The sequence below is a fragment of the Temnothorax americanus genome, unplaced genomic scaffold (assembly GCF_048541705.1).
Source record: "Temnothorax americanus isolate GAGA-0224 unplaced genomic scaffold, ASM4854170v1 Scaffold22, whole genome shotgun sequence".
NCBI classification, from domain to species: domain Eukaryota; kingdom Metazoa; phylum Arthropoda; class Insecta; order Hymenoptera; family Formicidae; genus Temnothorax; species Temnothorax americanus.
Window position 1 is genome coordinate 3442661 of NW_027509360.1, and position 27612 is coordinate 3470272.

The following is a 27612-nucleotide window of genomic DNA, read 5'->3' on the forward strand; positions in this document are numbered from 1 at the left end:
TAAATTTCAGCGGCATACATAATATTAGATTACATTAAGATATTAATTCCGGCTATTTTAACGTAGGTAATTATAAATATAATGTAATTTAATAGATTATTGCTCACGCGTAATAATAATTAAACCGGCATCCCATTATTTTATACGAGCTTGTATGTTATATATAAATTCATCTACAAGTTGCACATAAATTAATTGTACAGTTCACATAAAATCATACAAAGCATCAGTTTGGATTAATAGACTAAATTAAATTTTGTGCAATAACATCATATACCCCCGAATATCTAGCGTGTTGCAATATTTTACGTTTTATTAAATGATATAAATCTTTCACTATAATATATCCTTAATTTTTTAAAATAAAATGATTATCATGTTATAAATTAAGAAAATGCGTCAATATCAGTATCATTTTTATATCGCTAATCGATCGGAAATTACCAATTGTTTTTGCGGTAGGTTCTGTAAGCAATAATCCGACAATTTTTACACTTTTTTTTACGAAGGAATCATTATGAGGCTTTATCGTTCGTATTCGCGTGAATGATGCGGTGATCGCGAGAAAGGAAGTTACGCGGCATGCAATACCGTGAATTGCGGGAGAGCAGATCGAATATAATGAGCATTATAATGCGCCGTACCCCGTACTGCTTGCTAGCCCTTCGCGTGCCTATTCGTTTACGTGCAAACGAGGATAATATCGAGACAGAACAAAAACACCAATTCCACCCCAGAAGTATTAAATTGGAAACACCGCGATGTGTGTGAAGCACACACCCGTATAAATACCCAATAATTATGATTATTTACAACGTTATTTATATATTCTGTTATTCATATTCTACCATTATTTTCATTGTTCGTCATCAACATCTGTTTTGCGTGCATGTTATTAATATTAAAAATAAAATAATGTTATATCGCAGATATGAAGAGATAATAATTAATATCAAAGTCTTTATCTCCTTTTCACTAACCATAATATAACAAAATATTTATTTCCACGAATGTACTTTTTATTCTTCGATATTATATTATTATTCAATATTACAATATATTCACTGCTCTTCTACAATTCATGACGACGTGACGATTAATCTCTTCAATTTCTCGAAACCAGGAGTCGTGCCGGTTTACAGTTATTCCCCCCATAAAGATGGATGCGCATGCTGATCAAACGATCCGAGGATAAATTAGATCTGCCTCTAGAAATCGAAAGAGCGATCCGTCCTTCTACGAGACGACGGGGAATTTGGACCGTTCACCACCTGTCGATGCCGGAGCACGTGCCACCACCTGGAAGCCCGCCACGTAGCTGCAGAAGTGCAGTCGATGCACCGGCTGCGTCACTTAGCTGCCTTTGCGGGAACGTATGTGGCGCAGTTGCATGTGGCCAATGCCATTTACACCTTATCGCTCCATATGATCGAATATAATGGAACTTCAGCGTTATGAATGAATTAAGATTATTGAGTACACAATTTTCATTACGTAAGTAAATATATAGAAAGACCCCTTTATATATAATACTAATCACACTAACTCAGCTCGTATAAATTTTTATTTAGTCAATAACCTTCCAATTTTTATTCTTGTCACACTGACTGTTTAATAATTAATAATATTGATATTATTGAAACGATGATGTTATGATATTCGATGAGAATTAGTTCTTACATACAGAAAATATATTCATAGATTTGATACGTGTGGTAAGATAAAAGATTAAATTTATACAAGTATATATATTTGTAATACGTAGCTATATATACAAGTTAGTTAAAAAAATAAAAACATGAGTTTCAGTCCTGATAACTAGCATTATTTTATTCCAACGCGATTATATTTGTTCCAGGTCGGTCGGCCGTAACAACATCGTTGAGAACTCTGATTACCATAATTCTATTTTCTTTGAGCGGATGAGTCAGCTAAGAAGTAGGACGAAAAATGATGGGCGGGGGGAGGGTTATCGCCGTAATCGAAGCGATCTGTAGAAGATTGGCCAAGATCACCGTGCTTGCATCCAACGACCCTGACAAGAAGACGAAGTTTAACGCGTGGATAGTCAGGCAGTTTCGTCAAGCGTGAAGTTGAGACTTCGGTTCGTATACACTTTGTACTTCGTAGCTGCCGAATTTGGAAAACTTGTGACTGTTTATAGGTTTTTACGTTCAGAAATATATTTCAGGCAATTTTTGCTAAGTATGGTGTAAAATTTCATACGTGACAAAGTATGTTACTTTTTCCAAATTATGTGATTTTTTTTCATTTGACTCCGTTTTGATCAGCTGATCATGCGAGTTGTCGAGAAAGGTTACAAGTGAGAAAAATACTTTTCGATTGAATTTTGACACGTACCGAGAAAGGGTTTCAAAACGCATGACAGAGGTGTCAATCACTATCCACGTCGGCTAAGAAAGACGAGCCCCATAACCTGCAACTACAGTGATTAGCCAGCGGCGTTGCCAAGTCTTCCCAACCTCACCTCGACCAAAATATGTCTGCTCGATTACCGCATTTTCACTAAAATAAACTAAAAAATTAGCAGCGAAATCTCCGGTAAACTATATATTTTATGGTTGCATCGAATTCTTTGAAATCTAATGTACAAAAAGGTTTTTTCTCACTTCATCTAATCGAAAAATGCGAAAATATGTGATTGAAACCGTAATAGAGCCTTCTTTTTCTGGCCGTCTGTATGAATTAATGCAAAATTTGTGATTTTCGAGATCGATTTTCTAGAGTAAATAGTCGGTAAGGAGCCACAAAAAAATCGACTGCAAAGCTGATCATATAATTTGATATAAAATCCGAAATCGAAAACTTTATCTAATACATGCCCTGACGAGACGACTACCTTAGACCGGATCAGTTGCACAACGAAAAAGCTATCCGATCCGGTGCTATGCAACCATCAGACACTTTCACAAGTTACATTGTGCAAAGCACTTCGGTCAAGTAGAGAGTTGTAAAAAAATATTCAGAAAATCTTCTAGATCGAACTCGTCCCGGGCAACATTTTAAATAAAACATAGAGTTTGTATCTAATTTCTAATAACTATAAAGAATTATTTTTACATACTTCGTAATTATATTTCTTTATCTTTTAAATTAAAAAAATACTATAACTAGACTGTGATAAATCCAGCCGGCTAAAGATTTAGTTGCATGATTATAACATTCCGCGATTCACATTATGAGAAACGACGTAAAGAGTTTTATGTGTTTGTAATAGAAAAAAAGAAGAGAGAAATCGTGCTCGTTGTGAATCGAAACGTAACGCGCGTATGTACATTCATGTCGACAAACATGAAGTTTCATCGCGGTTACGTAACAATGCGAGCCTTTAATCAGACGACGTGTGTGAGTCGTAAGGTTCAACGTAGGAGCGCGACGAGGCGTATAAGCAGGTCAGAGACTGGCGCCACGACGGCATTATCCAATGAAGCGGACAAATTATTCTATATAAGATAATCGCTTCTGCTGCACCGACTCTTCCTCCTCTTCTCATCCGGTCCACACGTTTCGCCAATGAACCGTGATCTCTTCTAGGAAAACGCCTTTCGCCGTTTGCGTTACTTGTTGCGCGTCGATACTCCAATCGACTGTAAAACTGCCGCCCATACATTTCACGCGCCAAACGCGTAACGCGATCGTACGCGTACTAAAACTCATAAAGTATTATATATTAAATAACGCGCCGGCGTACACGATGCGTAGCGTTTTAATATGTAAACGCAGTGACATTTTGATCGATATATATATATATATATAATATATATATATATGTGCCGCGAAAATATTAACTGAATAAACAAACGAGATAAAAGCATTGCATATTAGCACAGTTATCACATTTGGATGATAATGTCTCAATTATAGAGTATATACAGAGGTGACAATTACCATTCTGACATTTTAAGAAAGGAATTATTAAATTTATCTTCTTCAATTATTTTAGTTTTTTCTTTATTACATAATTCTTTTAATATTCATTGTTCTAATTTATGTCGTTTAAATTAGCAATATTCATGCATTTGTGAATTAACCATAAATCTACTCAGCATATAAGTTAATAGTTTATATGTCGCCATTTATGTGTCGCGTAAAATCAATACCAAAGTCGAACATAGCGCTTTTTAGAACATATGACCTTAAAACGCCAAATGATAACGGAACATGAGGGAAGCATAGGGGCTCTATCGGTCTTTATAGAGAATTATGAGACAAGAAACCTACGTGTAGGTAAGAGCATGTAAACCTACACGGGCAGGCAGGCCGTATGATCTCTGACGGCATTGCACTTTCAGAAACGTTCTCGTTATCTCTAAGTATTGTTATCTTCCGCACACTGAGTTCCGGCGTGGACGAATTCCGTATACGATCTCTATTATCCGCGATAGTATCTTGAAAAACGTTAATATTCCCTGAATGCACTGTCGATGGTTCTTGAAAGCATAATGGGTACCGAGACAAGACCCACGTGGACTATCTTAATTAAACGCATTTACTCTAATCTCTTATTATACACTTGGGAGAAATATTTAGATTATCCTCTAGAGAATCACGAATTTGGATTTAATTGAAATTTCCACCAATTTCTTACATTGTATAACAGTTTGTCTGTTAACGTGTAAAATATTCTTAAACCCGTAATCGTGAATACCCAAGCATCGAAGTATTATCGAGAGAAAACCATTTTTTCCTTAAATATCCGGCCACATATATTACGTCAAAAAAACTCGACAAGTTTTTTCAAAATATTTAGGAAATACATACAACGTTCACACATGACGACAAATAATAATGTTCTCCGTCGCGTAATGCAATCCCATCGTTTCTTGAGCACTTTTGTATGCACATATTATAATCAATATTAATAATGCGATTATCGAATATCACGGATCTGAGACCAACGCAGCAAGCATGTCGAGGCCAATTTGTCGGTTCGCTTCTGTATCTCGCGTAACGCAGACTCGTCCTCCGTGATATATTCGACCAACGGAATTCAGTAATATCACCGGCGGCGGTAATTAATGAGCGCACCGCGCTCTACGCACATATTTTCCGCAAGGCTGGAAATCGTAGCGCTAATGCGCGACCGCGTCGGATTGAACGGCATGTGTTTCCGGGATAGTCTACGTTCGCATATACACCGGGTGTACCTGAACGTACCATATCAGGAAGAAATTTTTTGATGATATTGTAACCAGTTCTTTTTTAGTAGAAGTTGACGTACAATATGTCAATAATTTATTGATAGCTGGAAATAAGAGTTTTTCACAAATTCAGTATATTGAAGACGCAAAGGAACATTATTGTTTGAATTAATGGGATTCTCGTTTGATGTTTCACAATTATAGTTATTATTTTTAAGATAAAAATTTCAAAAATTACATGATATATAAAAGTAAATAGCCGCGTTAAGTAAATAGCCTTGCTTGATAAAAATTCGTCAAGAATTTGCTCCTAAAATATCACGCATGTATTCTCGAACACCGTATGTATATATACGAACGATTACGCGCGCTGCTAATGCATCGCGCGATTTTATCGGCGTAATCGGCCGTAATGCGTATACGGATCTCCGCGATGCGTGATATCCCCCTGCCTCCACCTCTTCTCTGCGGTAGTAGCGATAATGAAACGGCGATTAATAACCGCGACGGAGACAGTCTATGATTATGTAGAAAATGGGTCGCATGGCACGCGTTCACTTTGATCGCGATGAAACGTTTTACGGACGTTATTCATACGCCGGATGAATTTGCAACGTATAGTCTGCATTAGTAAATTCCGAAAGGCATATCAGTCGCAATAATTTAGAGTAAACGGCTTAACGCGATGATCAACACCGTATAATCTGCATTGTGGTCTTATTAATATTCAATTGCGATCCAGTTTGTTCGGAACTATAGGCGTTTAACTTACAAAAATTCTGTATAAAAATGGATTTAATTCTAATTATCTGCTATACTTTCAACTAAAAAGCATTAATAAATAAAGTAACTAATTTCAGTGTATTTCCTCGTATGAGAGAGAAGATATCCTTACAATTTTGAAGAGGTCATGGCTTTTCACATATGTTTCTACTATAAAGAGTGTGCAAATCAAGATTTAATATGTAAAGTATAGCGTGAGTTGATGTAACTTAATCGTATATATATATATATATATATATATATAAGTAAGAGATTTTCAATTTCCTTTCGTGGGGCTTGAAGTGAAGAGATAGGAATAAAAAGAAAGGTTTAATAATTTTAAAACCGCGACTTTTCGATATTGAAGAGGAGGCATTCACATAAACCTTTTATAAAATGGATTCCTATGTTTAAATTTATCTACGTTTTGGGGGAATTCAATTATTCAATATATTCAGCAGTCCGCGCAGTTCCATCATCCTATTCCGCAATTTTAAACAGTCGATCGAACATTTGACCCCGATATGCCCGATATTTGTATATCCAAGGGCTAAGTGACGGAGGTCAAATGCGTCGTCCGAAAGCGAAGATACGTCGAAGTGGAGGAACTCGTCGCCACTCATACCATCTTCACCAACGCTTTCTAAATTCGGATACGATCTCGGGGATCTTGGCGATTCAGAGTCGGTCGGGGACACCCGCCCTATCCAGGAAAGATCGAAGATCGACGAAGGATCGGGGGAAGCGATTTACGTAATTTCCATGGAGGATAGCGAAGGACCCCTGGAGGAGTTATGGCGTCTCTTTGCATACGAGCACGAGGGATCCATCTTAATCGAAAGGCTGGCGGTGTAGCTCTGTTCGTGTGTGCGCATTCAGAGCCGTATTTCCCGACGACGCGACGGAGCGTTTACCGTGCCGCGAATTGCATTTTTTTACGCCCTTTTCCTGTCCGCGTAATAGCCAACGGAACTAACGTCGCAACATCGTAGTTAATTTCGTCACGCGTTTCATGCATTCCTCAACAGTACGAGATAATTCAGCGTTGCGCACCGAATTATACGAAAATTTAAATTGTCCGCCGTGTTGTTATGCGATTAAATGTGAATAATAACGAGATGCAAAACGAATGAAACTCTAAAATAATATAAAAGATGAAAAATAAAAATATCTCTAAAGATAAATCACATGTCATCACGTTTATATTAAAGACGTTGCGACTTGATTAATTGTGATAAGTTGTTGACTTTATCACTCTTATAGTTAATTTTCAAGGATAGCTACACAACGAAGTAATTCGTCTTCAGATACATCTCATTCCCTAGATTAAACACCAGTCTCTCCTACATGCCGTACACCATAATATATCTTTAGACGATGATGTGTCAATGTCACAAAACTTTTTTAAAATTTAGGAAACAAAATATATATCTGTATTATATTTTTTTAAATTAAAATATGAATTACGTATATATGAAATAGAGAGAATTATATTTTCAAGAAGGATAATCATGTACATATACACAATGTGTACTCTTGCATATTTTATAATATACAATATAATAAAGCTCAGCATGGTCATTTGCAAATATATCTTTTTTTTAACAATATGATAAATATTGTATAATTTATCATAAGGAAAATACAAATAAAAAATATTGTGGTTTGCTATACTTATTAAAGTTAAAACGGTAACTATAAACAATAAAAAATAAAAATAAAAATTTGATCTAATAGACACCAGGCGCATTTGTCTCAAGAATGATTTCATTTGATATGTATTTTTCTATTTTTCATAAGTCACGGAGAACGATATAAAATAAATCTTGATTCATTTTTTTTTCTCTTTTAATTTATCTCGGCTGGTAGCGGTGATCTAGGGAAAAGATGAAAAGCCAAGTTCTTGCAACAACTTTTCATCTTTGACTGCCACGCAAAGCCAACGAAATGCAATTCTAATAAAAATAAGTATAACTAGACTTGTAATAAAATACGCGAGTTTCGATGCGATGCATCATTCAATACACATAATTTTTTTCTGCGGCAAAAATCCATTTTCATTCATCATAAAAGATTCATTATAACATTTATTATCAGAAAGGATATAATTTAGTACTTATTTGTCATGCGCAAAGTTGTAATAAAAACATTAAGTGATAAAAAATTCCTGTTAATGTTTTATATTTAAAAATCAAATAATGAAGTCGTGATAAAACCCACATTATTACGTTCATTAAATTATCCTTTAAAATAAAATTTGTTGAAAATTTTTCGTATTACATATATCGGGAGGAGACTAGTGTAAGAAGTTAGATGCTCTGCTCATGAAACTATTATCAATCATAGAAAAATCGCGTGGTTTAGCTTATCAGTATTATTCTGCGGGCTATGCGATTCAATGCGGCAAAAAAAGAAACGATGAAGAGCGAATAGAAGGTGAAAGAGTATCGCGAAATCGCGGGCGTAAAAAAGGGAGCACGTGGGATGAACGAGGAAAGAGAAAAAGAACGCTGGGAGAGAAAGGCGGCGACGAAATAACGTGTAAAAAGGACAACGCGCGGCGACTTGGGGGAGAAAGCATTAAAGCGCAAGGATGAAAGAAGTCCTTTTGTGTTTCCCAGGTGAGCGTTATAAATGAGCTCCCGGGGGGGAGGCGGCTGACAGAGGGGGTTGCTCAAGAGGACGAAAAGAACAGAAGGGGCGGGCAGGATGCCACACCTATGCTACCAGAAGCCAAAAACGAGACCACCATGAGGATCCGAATCTACTTCGCGAACGAAAGTGAGAAATAATATATGAATAGGGAATTTTTTTCTGGAAAAAAATCCGACTTTAGCCTAATACTAAGCTCGCAGCTATTTAAGTTACTTGCCACATTAAATAAAAATATATTTGTCGAGGGCACTGTTTGATTAAAGATGTAATTATAAATAGTTGATGTAATTTCTATTGACAGAAATATTCAGATTTCATACTCGTTAGACTTCAACAAAAATATTAAAGAACGGGGAAAATAACAGTTTTTTTTCACGATTCTAGATTGATATTTTCGTAATCGATACGCTAAAATGCGAATTTAAATACAGTAATTCGAGCGATGGAGATTAGATCACTCGGGCGTGATGGAATAAAAGGTCGCGCTATTATATATGATAGTTGGTCACACGTCGTTCATCTCGTTTTCAGAGAGCGACCACAAATAAAGTTCTAATGGTGGCCGCGTACAGTATATATACCTCACGCTTCTGTCAGTGGATACAGGTGGCTCCTTTACAGAAATAATCGTCAACCTGGTGGTCCATCCACTGAAGCCATACCTTCGCCAAATTGCTACCGCGGCTCATTATATTCGCGTCAGCGCCGCAGCCCGGCCGCATCTCGTGCGTGAACGACGCAGCTAGAGGTAGCTAGTCCTCTTGATCTCTTCTCGGCTTCTTATTTCGCCGGTCCCGGTCTCGTTTCGTGTCTACTTCGCTCATTGTGAGCGGGTCGACCGGTTTCTTTCTCATCGCGAGGCTCGCAAAATAATTCAATAGCGTCGCTAATGCCGCGACTCGGTTGGCCGGCTGCCACCACCTTCCAATTTAGATATCACATGATAGACGTCGTACTTTTATTGATCGTCACCTTAGAATCCCGACAATAGATATGAATATTGGATTATATCGTGTTGCCTCGCTCAATGTTGCGAAGCGGGGGGACAAAAATTTCATAATTGAAAACAAGGGACTGGATTCGTAGAAAAGATAATATCGCGCGTAAGGAAACAAATCCATATATATTACTTAAGCGCGATATTATCGTATAGACGGAAATTGCAATATTTCTGAGTCTAAAAGTGAAAGTAGATTGTACGTTAAAAACAACTGCAAGCAACTCGCAAGTATTTTAACGACTCTTTACAGCATTTAAAAATATTGTCAGACATTTATAATTCCCTGAATAACTCCCGTGCACTTTTTGATCGAGCGATTAGCGCGGTAATAGCCAAATTCCCCCGTATGAATTCCATCAATCTCCATATCGATCGTATGTAATCATGATCCCTGGAGATGCCCCGGATCTCCTTCGCTCCTTCGTGCAAGGATAATGAAAGCGAGAGACCGATTCGTGACCGCGGTGGTCACGAGCGTGTTCTAATCCACGCATACCGAAGATAAAGCATATTGTATATAGGCGAGAGGAAGCTACTCAGGGTCTGACAATGAACCAAATAAAGATGCGTTCACGCCCACACAGAATTCCGTCTAATGTCAAGCGTAACGATTTTCAAAACGACCACGTGGAAGCAATATCCTGACGCGCGTTCGGTTGATCCTGACGCGCCGCGGGGCGCGCCGCCGGTTGATCCAGAACGGAGCGAACCCACACGAAGATGATTATCGTCTCACGTGGACACCCGGGAATATCGCGCCTCACCGTCCGTCGAGATCGACGCATTTCGAGCACCTGACTGTCGCGTGACTCACATCTAAATCAGTCGATCCTCACTCGAAACGTCTTGCTGCTCTCTCAATCGATCGTCTCGCGTGATTTTCACTTCCGATATCACTTCCCAGATTAGAAGATGACGCTCCAACTAGAAGCTCATTTCTTATCTCGTGTAACTGATTGCTTAGTAACTTGAGTAGTTTTTGTAGAAATTGTACGCGATTTTGCTCGGAGAATAAAATCGTAATTTTTTTTACAGTTCTTCTTTGTCAAACTAGAGCAATAAAGTATTTTCAAAATGTTGTTTAATTAACAGTTATATTAAACACTATTTATCTAGAAGTATTATATTTAAAAAATGTAAATATGTAAAATAATGTGTCATATAGAGGCTATTGAAGCATCAGATGTGACGTGCTTAAAAATTCTTTACATTTCGCGCGAAAAACATACACTATTGAAATAATTCGCTATGTATGAACGATGGTACATGGTACGTAATTCGATAGATCTACAAAGTTTTGTGATATTAAATTCCGTTGAGGATAGTCCACGTGAAGAGGCCACTGGAACGCACAAAAGTATTCAAGACATATGTCTGGTACCGAATATAATATCTCGGAAACCTGACATTAGGGAGGATCACGCGACGTTCTCCAAGCGACGCGAAAGCAGTTGATAATATATATTTTGCGAATGAATTATACGACCAACAAAATATTGCAAAAGCCATTTTTCAGAATGGCATATTTCTCTCCAGCTGTTTTAGCCTCAAAATGAGCGTTTATATATTCTTTCTACGCGAAGTAAGAAAAAATAAAAATACGGAGACATTCAATATCAACACAATTATGCAACGCGAGATAAGTATCATTAAAGAAAATGCGCGAACTGTTAAACACTAATTATTTCCAAAAAACAATCGTGTTTTGTGAGGTACTTTATTACTCGAGACGCTAAACGCCTGCTCGAGTATCGTGCGAATATTAACACTTTTGTAAATAATAGCTATGTCACAAACAAATATCATATGCCAGTCGAAATATTTAATGCTTTATAATATAAATTCACATCAAATATTCTGTTCATTATATTTCAAATTAATTTCGCGCGCGTGCGATGCATGCGCTTATTGGATATTAAATTCTATTTGAGGATATACACATCTATTTGAAGAATAAAATCTATTTTATATTTGAAAGAATATTTATTTAAATTAATTAATTACCATTCTCTTTCATCAAATTTTTACGTTGAAGTATGAATTTTCCATCCTGGTTTTAATTCTATTATTTAATCTGTATCCCTCACACACACATATTACAAAGAAACTTTCTCCAACTCTGGGGTCTCTCTCTTCCAATATCTTTTAAACTAAATTTTATACGAATATATTAAATAATTATCTGTACATCTTTAAATATCTATCTCCTATATTTTAGATCGTAAGCAGTAGAGATAATTAAAAAATCAAATTATCGAAAATTAAAAATTACAAAAGTGATACATATATAAGTCCGCATTTACATCTCAGCTAAAAAAAAATCCAAATTAATTAAACACTTTGTGATGAATGATAGCTCAGATTGGCTAATATTTAAATTAAATGCCATCATCTTATTTTCCTTTTGCAAGAGAATATCTGAGAAGATCTGTAACCGATATAATCGTCGGAAATTATAATTAATTCGCGACGGACGAATATTACTGGTTTCCCAATAGGGACGATCATCATATGCTATTCTGGCGACGAGTACATAGCTCGTGTCAAATCGCACGGCCTTCGCATCGAACGATTCGAGCGAGTCGCCGCTGCGTAACCTGTTCGCGAGTCCTGCCCAGGGGGCGAAGCGGCATTAATGTCAGTAATTGGAGAATCGAGGCTCTCTCGCGTGCGCTCGTGTTGCACATGTGTTGCAACGAGCTGCCGATTCCGGACTACCGGCCAGCCCCATTCTTCGTGCCCGTCTCTTTCGTCCGCGCGGGCTCTCTCGTCCCCGCGCTCGCCGTTCTTCCTTTTTGCAGGGAGGCGCGGCCGCGCGCTATCGTCTCCTCCTCGAAATCGAGCCGAACTAGAGAAGAGGGCCCAGTCCCGGGCCCAGACATCAGCTGTGCGCGTATGCAAATTACAGTTCCACGGTGCAACCGTGCGTCCATATGGTGGTCCACCATTATCCGCACGATACTTCTCGTAAACAGACGCATTGCGCGTGTTTTCGCGTTCACTCAACCTGCCTATCGCGCACGCTGTTGTTTTCCCAAAAAACGGTCGATCGTTCAATGATCGTTGGAACGCGCCTCTGCAGAGCTGCTTTCGAATTCATCGCTATGCCGAATGCCATGCTTTACATTAATAACTGATTCTTTGACGTTTAGAATTGAAGTTTACATAACAAAGAGATATCAAAAGCGATTATCTCATTTATTGCCGCTCTCTAATTACCGAAATTCCAAATTAATGTTTTATTTAATCATAGTTTATTTGAAATAATCTGAAGAACACAGTTTCGTTATCAAAATTTGAATTTTAATGTTTTAATTTATCAAAAAGCTTTTATATTCTCTCTATTACATATATAGGTCCGAAATAACGTTAATGCTTCGATAATATCTTGTTGGAAAAAGATTTTATATAGTAAAATAATGGATAAAACCTCGATTTCACGCGCTTGTACATACAACTGTAATCGATATGCTGTCGAAACAGCTCAGCGAAATACCGGAGAACGGAACAACGAAGCGATATCGGAACGCCCATATTCCGCCCGTAACTTGTCCGTCTCGGATCAAGGACCGAGAATCGTCCGCGTCGGAGAGAACTGACACATCCTACAAGTCGATCCTACACACCTATGTATATACATATGTAAAGGGCGACGGGGAAACTTCGGGGAGGTTTAAACGGTTCCGAATTCGCCGGAGATTTCGAGTCTCGCGACGCCGTTGCCGCGAGTTTCCACGAGCGGGCGAATATATACCTTGTCTCGTAACAACGTCATCCCGTGTCGGGATCGTCGCCCCGGAGAGCACGGTTAAGAATGTTTCCCGAGACGTCTTCCGAAGCACGAAGCAAAGGGTAGCGAAACAACGAAACCGCCCTTCCCGCGAACGCTGCAGGAATGTCGCGACTCGGGGGAGCTCGCCCGAGAAACGGGCGAATACCGTCGAGCTATTTCTTCCGGAATTCCTAGCGGTTTCGCGGATCTTGCCACGACACTTATACTATATCCCTCACCCTTCCCCGCCTTACCGATGCTTTCTCCCTCTTTGAAACTCACCGCAGACGACGTCTATCATCATGCAACTTATTAACCGCGCTGAATTTTCTGTTTACGCGGTTTTTATTATAATCGCGCTCGTTCTACAAATTATTGTCTGAAATAACTAGAAAAGTTACATATAATGATAAAATAATAATAATAATTCTTTTACATAACTGTGGAATACAGTGCATTTCGTAAATTGTTCTGTTCCTTGCATATATATATATTAAAGGAAATTATTTTCTCGATTGCCTTTTGCTTACTTTCATTATAAAAAAAAACTATCGCCCTTGGTAATACTATATCTAAAATATCATGGCGAAATAACTTTTTTGTATCCCACTCTCACAAGCATTTTATGAAACATAAATTGCCGCCCGTTGCGCGCACGCGAACCTATCCCGGCTTCCCGAGATAGATAACAGATGGTAGATATACACCAATCCAAATTGTACGTATTCGGGATAATCTCGTAGCAGGAGGAAAATGGAATCGGGTCCAGGGTGGGTCTCGGAGCCGAATAAATGGATCTCGAAGGACCAGCGCGTCGTGTCGCGACGCGCGGGATGTACGAAGACCGGGAATCTGGGAAGTAGATCGAATTAAACGATTCGTAAGGTCCCGCGGGAGCTGAGCGGTAGAAGAAGCGAACGAAGGATAACAACACGATGGAAGAGAGCGAGATAGAGAAATCGACGATCGCTAAGTAAGGCGGAGGGATAGGATAGGTAAGAAAGGAAAAGCCCGTTCTTATCGGCGGGAGAACATCTCCTCTTTCTCAGAGGATACACCATGAATACACGTGGAGAGACGGAAAAGCGTTTCGCGATCCGAACGGGGAGAACGAGAGATCCGGGCACGGCAAGATGAAGGAGAAGGAGGAGATGGTCTCGGATCCGCGCGATGTAGTCCGTGGCGGCATGTAAATGCACGGAAGATATTATTCATGAGAGATGCCAGGTTGCGGGTGCAACGAGACGAAACGGGATTCCCGAGGCAGGTCGAACCTCAGGATGACGACGGCGACGTCGACGACGGTGACGATGGCGGCGGCAGCGGCAGCAAGGTCTCCGTCGTCGTTCTCATCATTTGCCACCATCGCCGAGATCGGTTATCGAGAAAAGGATCAGTACTAATGCCTTGTTTTATGGGTAACGCCAACCAACCCGAACCCGGTCCGGGTTTGGCCGCTGCGGTCACGCAGCCTCGCGCCGACGTTTGCATGGAATTTCAAATAAAGCAAAAGACAAAAGGGCGCCGTCGTCACGTGCTACCTCGCACCTTATACGCACACCCGGTCCAGAAGCCGTCGACAACGTCCGCCTCGAGCGAGTAATATTCATAAGCTCCTTCCAGGAAGCGCACTCGCCACGGTGCATACGGACGCAGACATCTCTGTTTCTGCAGCTCTATCCCCCAGAGAGATCTTCCGAGCCTATCTCGAGCTTGGAATCGATCGTTACGCAACGGTACGACTTGCTCTCCGCCGTTAGACGAATTATGATCCCATTCTGGAAGCGGCATCTCGCATTCTATTTTGCACCCGGAATTGTTATGCTCCGTCGACATGTTGAAATATTCAGATGAATTCAGATAGACAGACGGAACATTTTGTTGATAACGTTACGTCAAATGTGTTAAATGCAATTAAAGTCATCGTAAAAATCAACGTACGTATGTATGTACGTTTCATTATTAATTTGGTGGAACTTTTTTTATGTAATAATTAGAATGAATTTTTTTTATGTATCAGAATACGATAATTGTGACTAATTGAAAATATTAAAAAATTAACAAAAAAATTTTAATTTGTTGATGAGTATCTATTTTAGGCACACACAATTAACTGTCAAACATTATTTGCAAACGTTATCAAATAAAAAAGCTGCGGAACGCCATTGGAAATGCTTTCTTCTTCGAGAAGTGAGAGATAAACATATAATCCCGCCTCATTTCTCCTGCAACAGTTTGCATTTTAAGAGTGATTCACGTTGCTCTTGGGTCTGGACGCTAACCATCGAAAAGGTGGGACAGAACGAGTGGAAATAAAAAACGAAGACGATAGGGAGAAAGAAGAATAAGAGACGGGGGAGAAGGTGAAGGTGGAGAAGATGGGCAAGAAAAGGCTCGTATCGCGCAGAAGAGGATAAGACGGTTTACATCTTTGTACGCGACACACCTTCTCCACATCGATTCTCTCTCGGGGTCGCCTTTTCTTGCGCGTTTCTTCTTTAAACACCGTTCACACAACACGTATACACGACGCAAACACGAATGTGCACGCGTGACGCGAACGCGGGCGGGCGAGCGCTCGCTTCATCTGAATTACCGGCTATACGTATTCAAATGATCGGCCGTTTGCATTTTTATAAAGGCGAGAGAGAGGCAAGGTTTGCATCACTCTCTTCGCCCCCTTCGCATGCCCATCTCACGAACCGCCCCACGATCGCTAACCATCGCGTTTCCTTCCGTCACCCCTGATTCTTATCCGCTTTCGAGGTGGACCATTTATACCAGTATCTATTCGTGTTTACGTAGATTCCCTCTTGTTTCCGTAACAGTTACAGAGAGAGAGAGAGAGAGAGAGAGAGAGAGAGAGAAAAGAGAGTGCAAAAGAGAAGAGAGAGATATGGGAGAAGCTCGAGCGTGTCGAACTGAAAACCGCTGAGTTCGCGCGGCACGTAACCAGGCGCGCCGCCGCGCCGGGATCCGACTTTGCGGTATCGTAGAACCAAGCAGACTACAAATGAGCGGGTGGGGACGACGAGTATCTTGATCCCTAAGGATCAGCGGTTTTAAACGGGCCCCCGAAGTCGTATTGCGGCCCTCATTTGCCTCGCTACGAAGCCTGCCCGAGAAAATTGCGGCGTTAACAGTTTCAGACCCGCCGTGCGCTCCGTTCCTAAAGCATTCGCACGTGGTTTAACGCCTCTCCGCGAAACCGCTGAGTGTATTACAGGGTGGATTGTGCCTTCCACGCGAGCGATCATTTTTATCGCACGAACGCGTCGCGCACCGTCTCAACAAAGTTGTTGCAAACCAGCTCCGAATTTCGCGACCGTTAAACGGCAGCCTTTGATCATTTCAAGGTCAATTTTTGTTTAAGAAAAATGCTCAGTGTATCGCGTATAAGTACTATAAGAAAGAGATATTTTACTTTCCACCTAAAGCATAAATTTTTGAACGATATTTATGGAAACAAACCGCGCAATCGATCAATTTTAGTATTAAGTATAATAATTTTTAATGGACGTCAAGATACCTACCTGCTATTATTACAGTATGGCGATATGTGTGTGTGTGTGTGTGTGTGTGTGTGTGTGAGCAATGAGAAACCGATTTAAGGATTAGATAAGGACGGCGCTTAATATCGCTCGCAGATACCAGAAAGACTTTCATCCACAATGTGCTCTATTCGAGCGGCTTTAGTGGCGCCATGAAGATCTCAAATTTATATCCGTGAATCCGATCTGGAACGCGATACGCGCTACCGAACGACCTTACGTTTTCTGATATGGCCGCATTAAAAGTCCCCTCCATACCGCCATTCTGTCGCTATCTATATTCTTTTGTGTACGCCGGCGTACTACGCGCATATACATATATAATATATCTCCGAACTGACCCGCAACTTCCCGCATCGACGGAAGCGTTGAAAATCGGCTTTCCACGAGCGAACTGAACCCGCATAGCTAGCCGAGGGAATAGATCGTATCTCCCGGACAAGTACTCGTCGATTTCCACGGCCTTTTTACCGGAACGTCCTCCACCAGTTTTGGCTTCGTCTTCTTCTGCGTTCGCCCCCCCCCACCCCCACCCCCCTTCGCATATATCCGCCGTTTCGAATTTATATCGGCGCTGTAGAACGCCTCCGGCCACAGGTCAGATTATACATTACGGAGCACGTGCCTGCACGCGACATGTTGCACGCGGTGAGGCCCGGCTTCGAGAGACAGGCAAACGGCGCGGAGGGAGAACTGGTGGCTCGCACAGACGCTCCTCAGCTCCGAAGAAATATAGAGAAAGAGAGAAAAAAGAAAGAGAGAATGTGCATGAAGAAGAGTGTGTGTATATGCATGTGACGATCTTCCCTAAAAGACGCACATCTCACCAGGTTCCTTCCAAGAAAGAGTGGCGATCGAATTCGGAAATTCGACGCATTCCACATTCGACAAGACATACATAGTTCAAACGTTCTCGAAATAGTTCTCGAATTTCTCTAGTGCGAGAGTGCCACGAATTTTTGTAGAATGGAATGCAATTGTGCAATTCCGTTATAAGAATAGCTTCTTTAAGAACCGCAAATGAGCATGTGAAGTAATTATATTCTTTTATTAGATCTAAACGAGATTTAACGTAACACGTGCCGACAAACATATTTACGAAAGAGGCTTCAGGTTTCTTTCCTTGTGCAACATAAGTATATATATTTCTTTTAAACAAACATATACATATGTTCATCCGACAGATTAACTTTTTGGTAATCCAATTAAATCAGATTAAAAGAGGCATTGTATAATATTTGCGGTAATAAAATGTATATGAAAATAACTGAACGTGCCATTGAGAGACATAGTTAACAAAATATGTCGCGTATCATATGTAAATCAAAACCAGTGTATGTACATATTTTATAACGCGATATCCGCATGAATAAAATGGTTCCGCGAGGAAACGGCTCTAAATCAAATTATCGAGAGCTACAAATCCACGGTGACCATAAACACTCCGCTGGATTGGTCGCTTTTATCATCGATCGAAGCGTGCAGAATTTCGCGAAATACAAATTTATCGGAAAATACAGAGAGCTCGTGGAGGGCAATCGCGAGGCCACGCGCGTGTTCCGAGAAAAATAGCTTTGAAAACAGGGAATTTAGGACGAAAGGGTGGAGTCGGGCATTTCTTGATCGAGTTGCGGTCAAAAGCAATTCCGATTCTGATCAACCGGCTCCCAATGGTACCGGCGCCCAGGCAGACGTTGGACGTGCAGCGAAACGCCCTTGCAAAAAAAAACGGGAGAGAAAAAAAGGAGAAGAAACAGTCGAGAGAGAGGACGCTCCCCGAGCTGCCGAAAAATCCGAAGCTAGAACGAACGCACGAGCCTCCCGGCCGCAATTTCACGCGATCGAATCGGCCCGGACCAAATTAAAAACTAATCGTTTTCCCGCGCCCTGCTGGCACGCGCTTCAACCTCTTCGCGGCTTGGGCCACATGGGCGAGTGAATGTGTAAAAAAAAAAAAAAAGAGCTGGCCGCGGACCACATATATACGCACACAAAAACAAGCGCGGCCCAAATATAAAAGCGTACACGGTGTGATGTGTGATCCGGTTTACACAAACGAAAGCGCAGGAGTCAAGCGATTATCGGATGATCCTAAGAGGGTATAGTTTACTAGCACGTGGTGAACAAATTGTTTTCCCCCGTCCTCACCTTTCCTCGTCGAGTCCGCGTTCTCATCTGATCGAAATCCGATAAAGATGGGAGAGAACGATGGAAGCCAGAGGCGCGAGAGATGCCGATAATACCACACACGCATAGAAAAAATTCCAGGCCGAATTATTCGCGCGGAAATTAATTCCGCGGCAGACCACCGTGCCGATGTATCTGCTTTCTGTGATGAGCACGTGAACAATTTAACAGCGGAAAGTATATACTTCAAATGCGAGTAAATAAGTATCTTTTAACGATAAGAGCAAATGCCTAAGATATTAAGCCTAAAGATAATTAGAATTAATTATTTATGAATTTTAATTTTATTTAGACTTAAGTAAATAAATTTCATGAAATGCATGAAAGTCACGGCGCGATAATGTTAAAAATCGTTCTACTTGCATCGGAGAGCGCGTGACGCGATTTCACTGAGTCATCGATGAATGCACGCAACGAGCGAGCATGCACGCACGCGTGCACGCATTCGCGCAATGTCATGCCGTGTGCCTGTTGCGGACGGTTAATTACAGCAATCGATATCGTTTGTACTTGCGTCGGTGTGCTGCGCCTGTCTGCGCGACATGTCGCGAGGCACAGGTGAGAGGAAGATAGACGGAGAACAGAAGGACGGCGGATACGTGCGGAACACACTCGCGACGTGCACGCGCAGCGCAACGCGCGATTCTACACCGCCGGAATATCCGATCGGATCGCAAATAAAGTCAATTAAATTGCATTTCATTTAATTAATTTTATTCCAGCGGGCAAAAACATGGTGCTATTTAAACGACCATCGCTCGCGTGTGATTAGCGACACAAATGAAATAATTACTTCAATCTCTTGTCCAGCACACAACGACGACGATTCGTGCAGTCTCCTGTTTGTAGCTTTAAAGAAATGTTTTATCTATTCTATGGCAACATCTGCCTTTTTTTATCATTTATTTTAAATAATCCTATTTTCTCTTTCGTTCTACTATTTAAAATATATTAGTTCAATTTTTTGACTATTGTACAAATAAACATTTCGAAAACTCTATAAATTTAGATTATCCCAAAAAATTTGATCAGCGATAAAATAACCCTCATAAAAATTAAATAAGGTCTCTATAATAAGAGTTTGCCATTCCTTCCATCATGTTTGTCGCATTTACCCTTCTCTCAACTATGCAAATTCGAAATATCGTGACGGAACGATGAAAGACGATCTCCCTCGAATACAATGGCTCGCTGGAAACGCGGAGCCACGAACGAACGGGATCACGGGGGACAGTCAGACGGCGAGGTACGATAATGCGTGGGTCGGCGGAACGGGAAGAGGAGGTGAGTAAGAGAGAAGTGTGGTAGACAGGAAGCAGCTGGACTTCGGAGTCGCGTGCCGCGCAGGAAACGCAAACCGCTCCTGCGAGCCAAGAGAGAGGCGGAGGGAAAGAGAAAGAGAGAGAGAGAGAGAGAGAAAGGAAGAAAGAGAGAGGAACGAAGACTCACACTGCTCGCGGCTCGCAGGCTGTACGGTTGCTTTGCCGACGACCGTACGTGGAGAGGAAGGATCGAATGGTTCAGGCGCGGAGAAAGAGAGAGAGGACGACGTCTAAGAGGGCCTTTATTGCCGGGAGGACGTCCTGACACGTGCTCGGGGCATATCGTCATTAAACGTTTGCCAACGGGACCCTTAATGGCACGCGACGACATCCTCCAGGTGGGACCGTCGAGTCGTGGGTGTGCATAGGCGCACGACGCGCGACGTATGTACGCAGGATGCTGCGCGCAAACACGGATGCAACGCGACGCAACCGATACGCCGTGCCCAAAGCTTGTTGCAGCTTGCGATAAAACTCGTTGTACAGAAATTTGGAAATTTGCACCATACGCAAGGCGTTAGTATTTTACTGTTACTCATTATTAGGATATATATATATATATATATATATATATATGTATATAACGAACGGATTATGTTCAATATAAGAATAATTTCAGGGTGGGCTGAACTTTTGAATAAATCGTAACTCTATATTGTGTGGGATTCATATATTATATATTATTATCTATATATAATTATTCATATCACGAAATCACGAATCTTTTGCGAACCTGATTTATGATAATACAGTATAGTATATGCGTAAAATACTATATAATGTAAGATTACCTTTACGATTTTTTCTACAAGTGTTATTTTTAAAATAGAATCGCCCGATATTTCGCGCTGATATCTAATTCCTCACCCTCGGAGAGAAATAGCACGGATATCAATCATCGAAATAAGGCGCGCTGCAATTGACGCGTTACAAAAGCTTGCAATATTAAATTTAACGGATGTCTGATCAGCCATACGGAAATCTTTCGGCGAAAACGCCGCGTACGTATCGACCCTCGCTCACAGTTGATTTGCGATCAAATTATTGAATCCAATGAGGTAGTAACAGCGAGAAGTGGTGAGCTCTCACTATTACCGATCCTTCATCCCCCTTTGCGGAAGAAGAAAAGGAAAAAGGAGGCGAAGGAGGAGGAGGAAACGGGGCACGTGTTCGGATGGCTATCCGGTGAAATAAGAGACCGGAAGCATGTGGGGAGGCGGGGGGAGCCGCATTATTTGTTCGGGTTCGGGCGCTTTATTCGATGGAGCCGAGCTCCGGAGTTTCGCTCGTCTACGGGGTGACTCGGGTAAAACGAACGCGCTATCTACCATCTCGACGAGTCGAGACGCGATCTCGTCTCTCATCTCAACGAGAGACAAAGGCATATGCCGAGCTTGTTTATCGTGCACCGTGTCTCTCTCGCGCGTGCGTTCGTTCGATTGCTTCGCCACACGGAAGGTCTATTTGATAAATCTTTAGTATATGATTATTGCATCTTCGGAACGGAATCCCAAAGATGCGAGCACCGCTGGCAATTTACGCAGGCGCTATGTATCTTCTTGATTCACTGATATATTTACTAATGTTATATAATTATCCTATAGAAACAGAGTAAATATAATTGCAGATGCGCGCTAGGCCTCAGAGATTCGCGTATATTAGATGAATAACATTCGAAAATGATGAAAATAAGTTTGTCTACAATATCGTTATATGTATATGCGTGGCTTTGCAGGATATTGCGCGTATAGTCCGTAAACATTATATATTAAATGTTGTATATATAGAATATTCATATTATACGTATATAATATATCGATTAATAGGTAATCGCTCATTGTCATTTGATATAGAGTGCTTTGGAAATCTTGACTATAATTTTAATAATAATTTAATAATTTTAATAATTGATCATATTATTGATGATTGATTTACTTTGTGCGACGGAATTGTGCAATTTAATCAATAAAATTGTACACTAACACGTATTTTTCGCATTATGCCAGATCACGAAAAGGAAAAGGGTATCTATTCTTCTCTGTCCTTCGGGACAAACGTCCTTGCGGAAGGCTTTTTCCACTCGTAAATGCTAAGTGCAGACTTCACTATCCTTTGGCTGGAGCTAAAACGAGAGGAACAGCTGGGCATCAGTGCCAAACAGAAAGCAGGTTGCGTATAGCCGGGCTACGATATCTACTCTTTCCCTCTAACCATTGCATTTTTCTCCCGCCTGCCTACCTCCCCGTGCTACCCTATCGCCGTTTTCCTCTGCACACTTTCAACCACCCCCGTATCTTGTTACCGACAAGCATGAGCCCACCTGGACTCGTAAGGGTTACGAACAGCAGCCATCGCTTCATACAACTGTGAGCAAAAAACTTACATAAAAACCAACGTCGCCCCCAACAGCCACAATAGCTGATCAGAAGAGATCTAAAAAATATGATACGACTTTCCATTCAATATACAATTCTTATCGGAATAATATTGCAAATATAAAATAAGAGAAATATTAGGAAATATTAGGAAATATTCATAAATAATATTTATAAATTATGAAATAAGTGGATTTTATCATTTCACGGATAACTTTATAAGGTTTTAAGTTTCATCGCAATTCGAATGGAGCAATTTTTAAAATTTAAATCTTGAACTCATGAACTCTTGCATCAGAGAAACTTGATATTTCCTGAATTATTATTAAATAGATTTCTATTTTATTATTATTATAATAACAAAAGATATTAGCTTATTTAACGAAACGTAATTTATTTTTTAATCGTGTGTTAAATGTACCCGCATATGTTAATATCATTAGTATTCTGCGTGCACTAGTTTGCAATGATATCTGAAATTTCGGTCAATAGTCAGCGTTGCGAAACTATATGTCAAATTATCGATGCAGGTGAAGTGAAAGTTCTGAAAGGAAATTAATCTTCGCGTGGTATCTCACAATGAGGAGAACGGCCGGGCTTCTACATAGATTATAACTTTATCGAGTGTGCCCATTCCGCTGTCATCCAGTGCCACTCGACACAGAGACAAACAGCAAATAAATCGATCATCTGATCCGTCTACATTCTAGAGGTAGGGCGAACTGTATGTAAATATGGGTAGGACCAACTGTATGTGCAAAATACGTTTTCTTCCTACGTGATTTTCTATTTCATTTTTTACTTTCTCGCCCAGGGCAGGTTTTGTAATATATTTAGTTATTTTATTGTTATTTATTTATGATAAGATTTAGGGTAAACTCGGGTAAGATGGCCATATAGGAAAAATGGCCAACCCATGTTCATTTGATGTTTCATGGCGAGCTAGATTGAAAAAAACATAGGTTGACCATCTTTCCTGTATGGCCATCTCACCCGAGTTTACCCTAATAGTAAAATTCTTTCTGACTTTTCAAAATATGTTTACGTTTTGCTATTACACATTTTCATTATTTTAGTGTCATTGAAGAAAATACGAAGCAAACCGAAACGCTTGATATTTTTTGTTCATTAATTTTTATTAATTGATTCATATTAATTAACACATCTCAATAATAATCTTTAGATTAAAATTAATCCTTTTATTCTCGTGTTTCTAATTATAAAAGCAATATGTTATAATAAGTCTATTTCAAATTTTCTTATTTATTATTTTATTATTAAGCAAGATCTTAAAATAAAAATACTCTGTTGAGGAAATAGCGCGGCCGATATATTATATCCTCATATATTTTATATGTATAATGCACACGTATATTATACATATAAAATAATACATTTGTATATAATATACAGATTTCGACGAATGGAAGCGAAAGTAGCATTTTGTTTTTACCTTACCAGTAATAATGACATTAAAATCAATGGAGTTTTCGTTTTTATTCGTCGTGTACTACTATTGAATATTGTATAGAATTATTCGTTTCACGTCAGCAAAGGAGCTTGTCGTTAAATCTCGCATTTTTCGTGAACGAAAGCAAGGGAGCGACAAAAGAAACGTCCAATACAGGATATGATTCTCGACGACGTCGAGTCGACGGACGCACGCGGCAGGACCATGAGAAAAAGGAGTAAATTCGCGTCGATATTCCGATACGCTCCGGCGTATATCGTCCGTCAGTTGGAAATTTACGACGGTAGTGTCGTGACTGGCCGTCGCGTCGTCGCGTGGAAACGGGCGAAATTCGCGGCGTGTAGAGAGGAGACGCTGCCAGCCGTCGACGGTGTGTCCGATACACACCGTAGAGTTGTACAGCCGTTCTCGTGGCGTGCAGCGAAGATAAAAAGAAAAAGGCCGAAAAAGCACGCGTTGGCGGATCCGCGGCAATATGCCAATACGGCAATAAAAAGCGGGGATGCTCTCTTTCTCTCCCTTTTTCACCCTCTCTCTTTCTCCTTCCCGCCTTTTAACTGTCTGTCTCTTTCTCTCTATCTCGTTCGGTGTCGATATAAACAGGCGCACAATGTCGGCGCAAAAATGCCGACAGATGGGATTCCCGTCCCCTTGCCACGTTGCCCGCATGCTCTCACCCATCCTGAATCCCTCATGAAACCACCCACAATGCCCGCTTTCATAGGCTTTCATCGTTTTTCGTCGGTTTCCCCGATCCGCGTGATACGTACGCGCGCGGCACCGCGTTTAGGCGCGCATGAAAGCCGCCGATATAAAGCCGCCTCCAATAAACGACGATCGCGCATGAAAAAGCTAGGTTCGCGCCAGACCGATTATTCATTAAATTCAGGAAAGCGTTCGCATTAACGCTTTGCATTCGATATTTTTTTTAGTTTCTTTTCGCAACATGTCACGCGGATATTCGAGATTGTACATTGCGCAATTAAAACACTGCGCGGAATTGACCGTTACTTCAAACGACTTTCGACCGGCACTATTTAGAATAGTTTCGCGAAAATTATCTCGTCGTATAGAAGTTGTAAAAAAGATTTCAGACAATTGGCCGGATTCATTTGCGATTACGACAGGGAGACTCTTTAATCCTCCGATCAACGTGAACTTGACAATACAACTATCGTGAAACGGGTAGACGAAAACATTTTTGTGCAAATGGAGGAAAGAGTACAGAAAAAGCCGTCATATGGAGTTTATCTCGGCTACGTTTTCGAGAGGACCGGCCGTCTGATCAAAGGACAAGCGCTCGAATGCAGGCCAGTACCAAAATCCTATCTAGACGCTTAGCCGTTATTGAAATGGCATTCGCAGCTGTTTACTCCGTCGTGCATGCAGCGCGTCGACGACAAAAGGGTTTCGACCTAGCTGCCAATTTCCTCGGAGAGAATGGAGCGGGAGGTAAGGCGAAAGGTAGAGAGGGGGTGAGCGAAGGGAGGAGAGGGCTGCTTGTAAGCCACTCGTACTATTTTCCGGCCACTTCGTGTGCACGCGCGACTTTATCCGCGGGGACACAAATGGCTTTGTGGCTGCCAAAGGCGCGGCAAACAGGAAGACACCACATTTGCCTGGCGATACACGCATACGACGATCTCTGACAATTCTTAACACCGTGTATGGCAAATACGTGAATCCATCGCGCGCTTGACTGTATTTTTATTTATAAAATAGAATAAGGAAAGCTTACGAGAGAAAGGAATAATCATTGAATCATTTTAAGATTAATTCAAAATTATTCATTAGTGGATACATAATTAACTTTACAAATTTAGCAATTATATAAATTATTCGATTGTTGAAATAAACGTTACTACTCTTAAGACATTAGGCATGGAAGGAATTAATGAAATAATTTAATTAATCGTCAAATGAAGTGGAGGTAGGGAGGGAAGTACAATTGAATTAACGGAAGTCAGAGAAGAAGGGACGATTTTAATAGCAATGAAAACTTTTACCGCCTCGCCGATGATTACAAGTTAACGAGGCGGCAGTAAGTGCCCACTCGTCCGAACGATAATTGGTCGCTGATCGATTCGTGCCGCGAAACAACCCGCGATGAGTCCGCTTCAAATGCGAAAATCTGCCTCGGTCGTTTCGATCGTAACGCTCGCGCAAGTAAAAACGACGTGTATGTATGTGTGTGTAAAACTCAGCTATACGTGTCCGCACAAAAGTGCAGTTGCGGATAATTGGAGCGCGGTAGCTACGGTGATTGCCCGGAATCGACTTCCTTCTATATATCTGTAAGTGCCTCCAGTAGCGAACGAAAAGCATTTAACTCTCGAAAGAAACAGATGATAGCGTGCCAAAGAATCTGTTCTTAATTTTTTCTTGTGTTTATTGTGAATTAAATAATTATTGTGGTAATTAATAATTAATTATTATAATTACTATATAACATACGTTTATATAATTCCAGTATCGTTTAAACGATCGTCAACTTTAGTCCATAAATAAGTAACCGTGAATACGACAAGAAAGAATATATATAACCAGACAAATGTTCCGGTCCCGTACGGTCGCAATCGATAATTGATAAGATGTTGCCGGTCGAGGCATAAATTAGCCGCGTCGCGAGAGAAAGCGTTCCAGTGCAGGTCGTAAAGAATCCTGGTCGAGACCGGCGTGGTGTCTCTGAATGAAATATAAACGAGCGAAGGGCACGCAAGTCCTGATGAGCATCAGCAGGTACTTACATGGTCGCGCTTCTGGATGCACCACACCAATACGGAGCGGCGAGCGGGGTTATATGGATTGCGGATTCCCCGCGGCGCTTGTATCCCGAGTAATCCTCAGGAGTGTGCGGCGGGCACGCACGGCATTCTGGCAATTCTCACGACTTCCTCGTCGCCCTTACTCGGGTCGACCCGAACCACCCACCCGTTTCGCTTACACATAACCACCGCCCGTCCTCCCCTGGCCGCCAACCACGGTTTACGCGGTCGTTCCGCATATCCGCCTCCCCCTCCGATCCATCGCTAAAGTGGTTCCCTTGTCTGTATACGCTCCTCGCCGCTTTATCCGCAGACTTGCAGAGGCACCCGCAAACGTTCCCGAGACGAGATCGAGCGAGGAGAGGTCGGCATCCTCCAAGCACGTATATAGCGTCTTCGATACCTGCGATTCTACCGCCCGCGATGGCTATTCGGTACGTCGTTATATAAAAACATAAATTTTACAATATAAACCCCCGCAAAAAATGCGATCGTGCCGCCCCGGTTAGTCGGACTCGCCTACAGAGCCACAATGGCAGATTCGTGATTCGGAATAAGTTAAACTGATTTCGTAGCCGTAAGGCAGCGCG

General features: G+C 41.0%; 2 protein-coding genes across 8 annotated transcripts in view; one reads left to right on the forward strand and one right to left on the reverse strand.

Moving 5' to 3' along the window:
* Nucleotides 1-8816, forward strand: part of LOC143898154 (uncharacterized) — a 185999-nt gene extending 177183 nt beyond the window's left edge. For 4 of the 5 annotated variants that reach the window (XR_013257122.1, XM_077407428.1, XM_077407427.1 and 1 more), the window contains 3 exons: nucleotides 1124-1494; nucleotides 1859-2104; nucleotides 8546-8816. Coding sequence is in view for 3 of the 5 variants with exons in the window: in XM_077407428.1 (XP_077263554.1) it covers nucleotides 1124-1195 (72 nt within the window). In the remaining 2 variants the exon portion in view is untranslated. The remainder of the gene's footprint in view (nucleotides 1-1123; nucleotides 1495-1858; nucleotides 2105-8545) is intronic. The other variant, XM_077407426.1, reaches the window with a different exon arrangement.
* The window catches only part of Stet (stem cell tumor), a 374089-nt gene that overhangs the window by 329981 nt on the left and 16496 nt on the right, over nucleotides 1-27612 (reverse strand). The gene's annotated exons all lie outside the window — the stretch shown is intronic.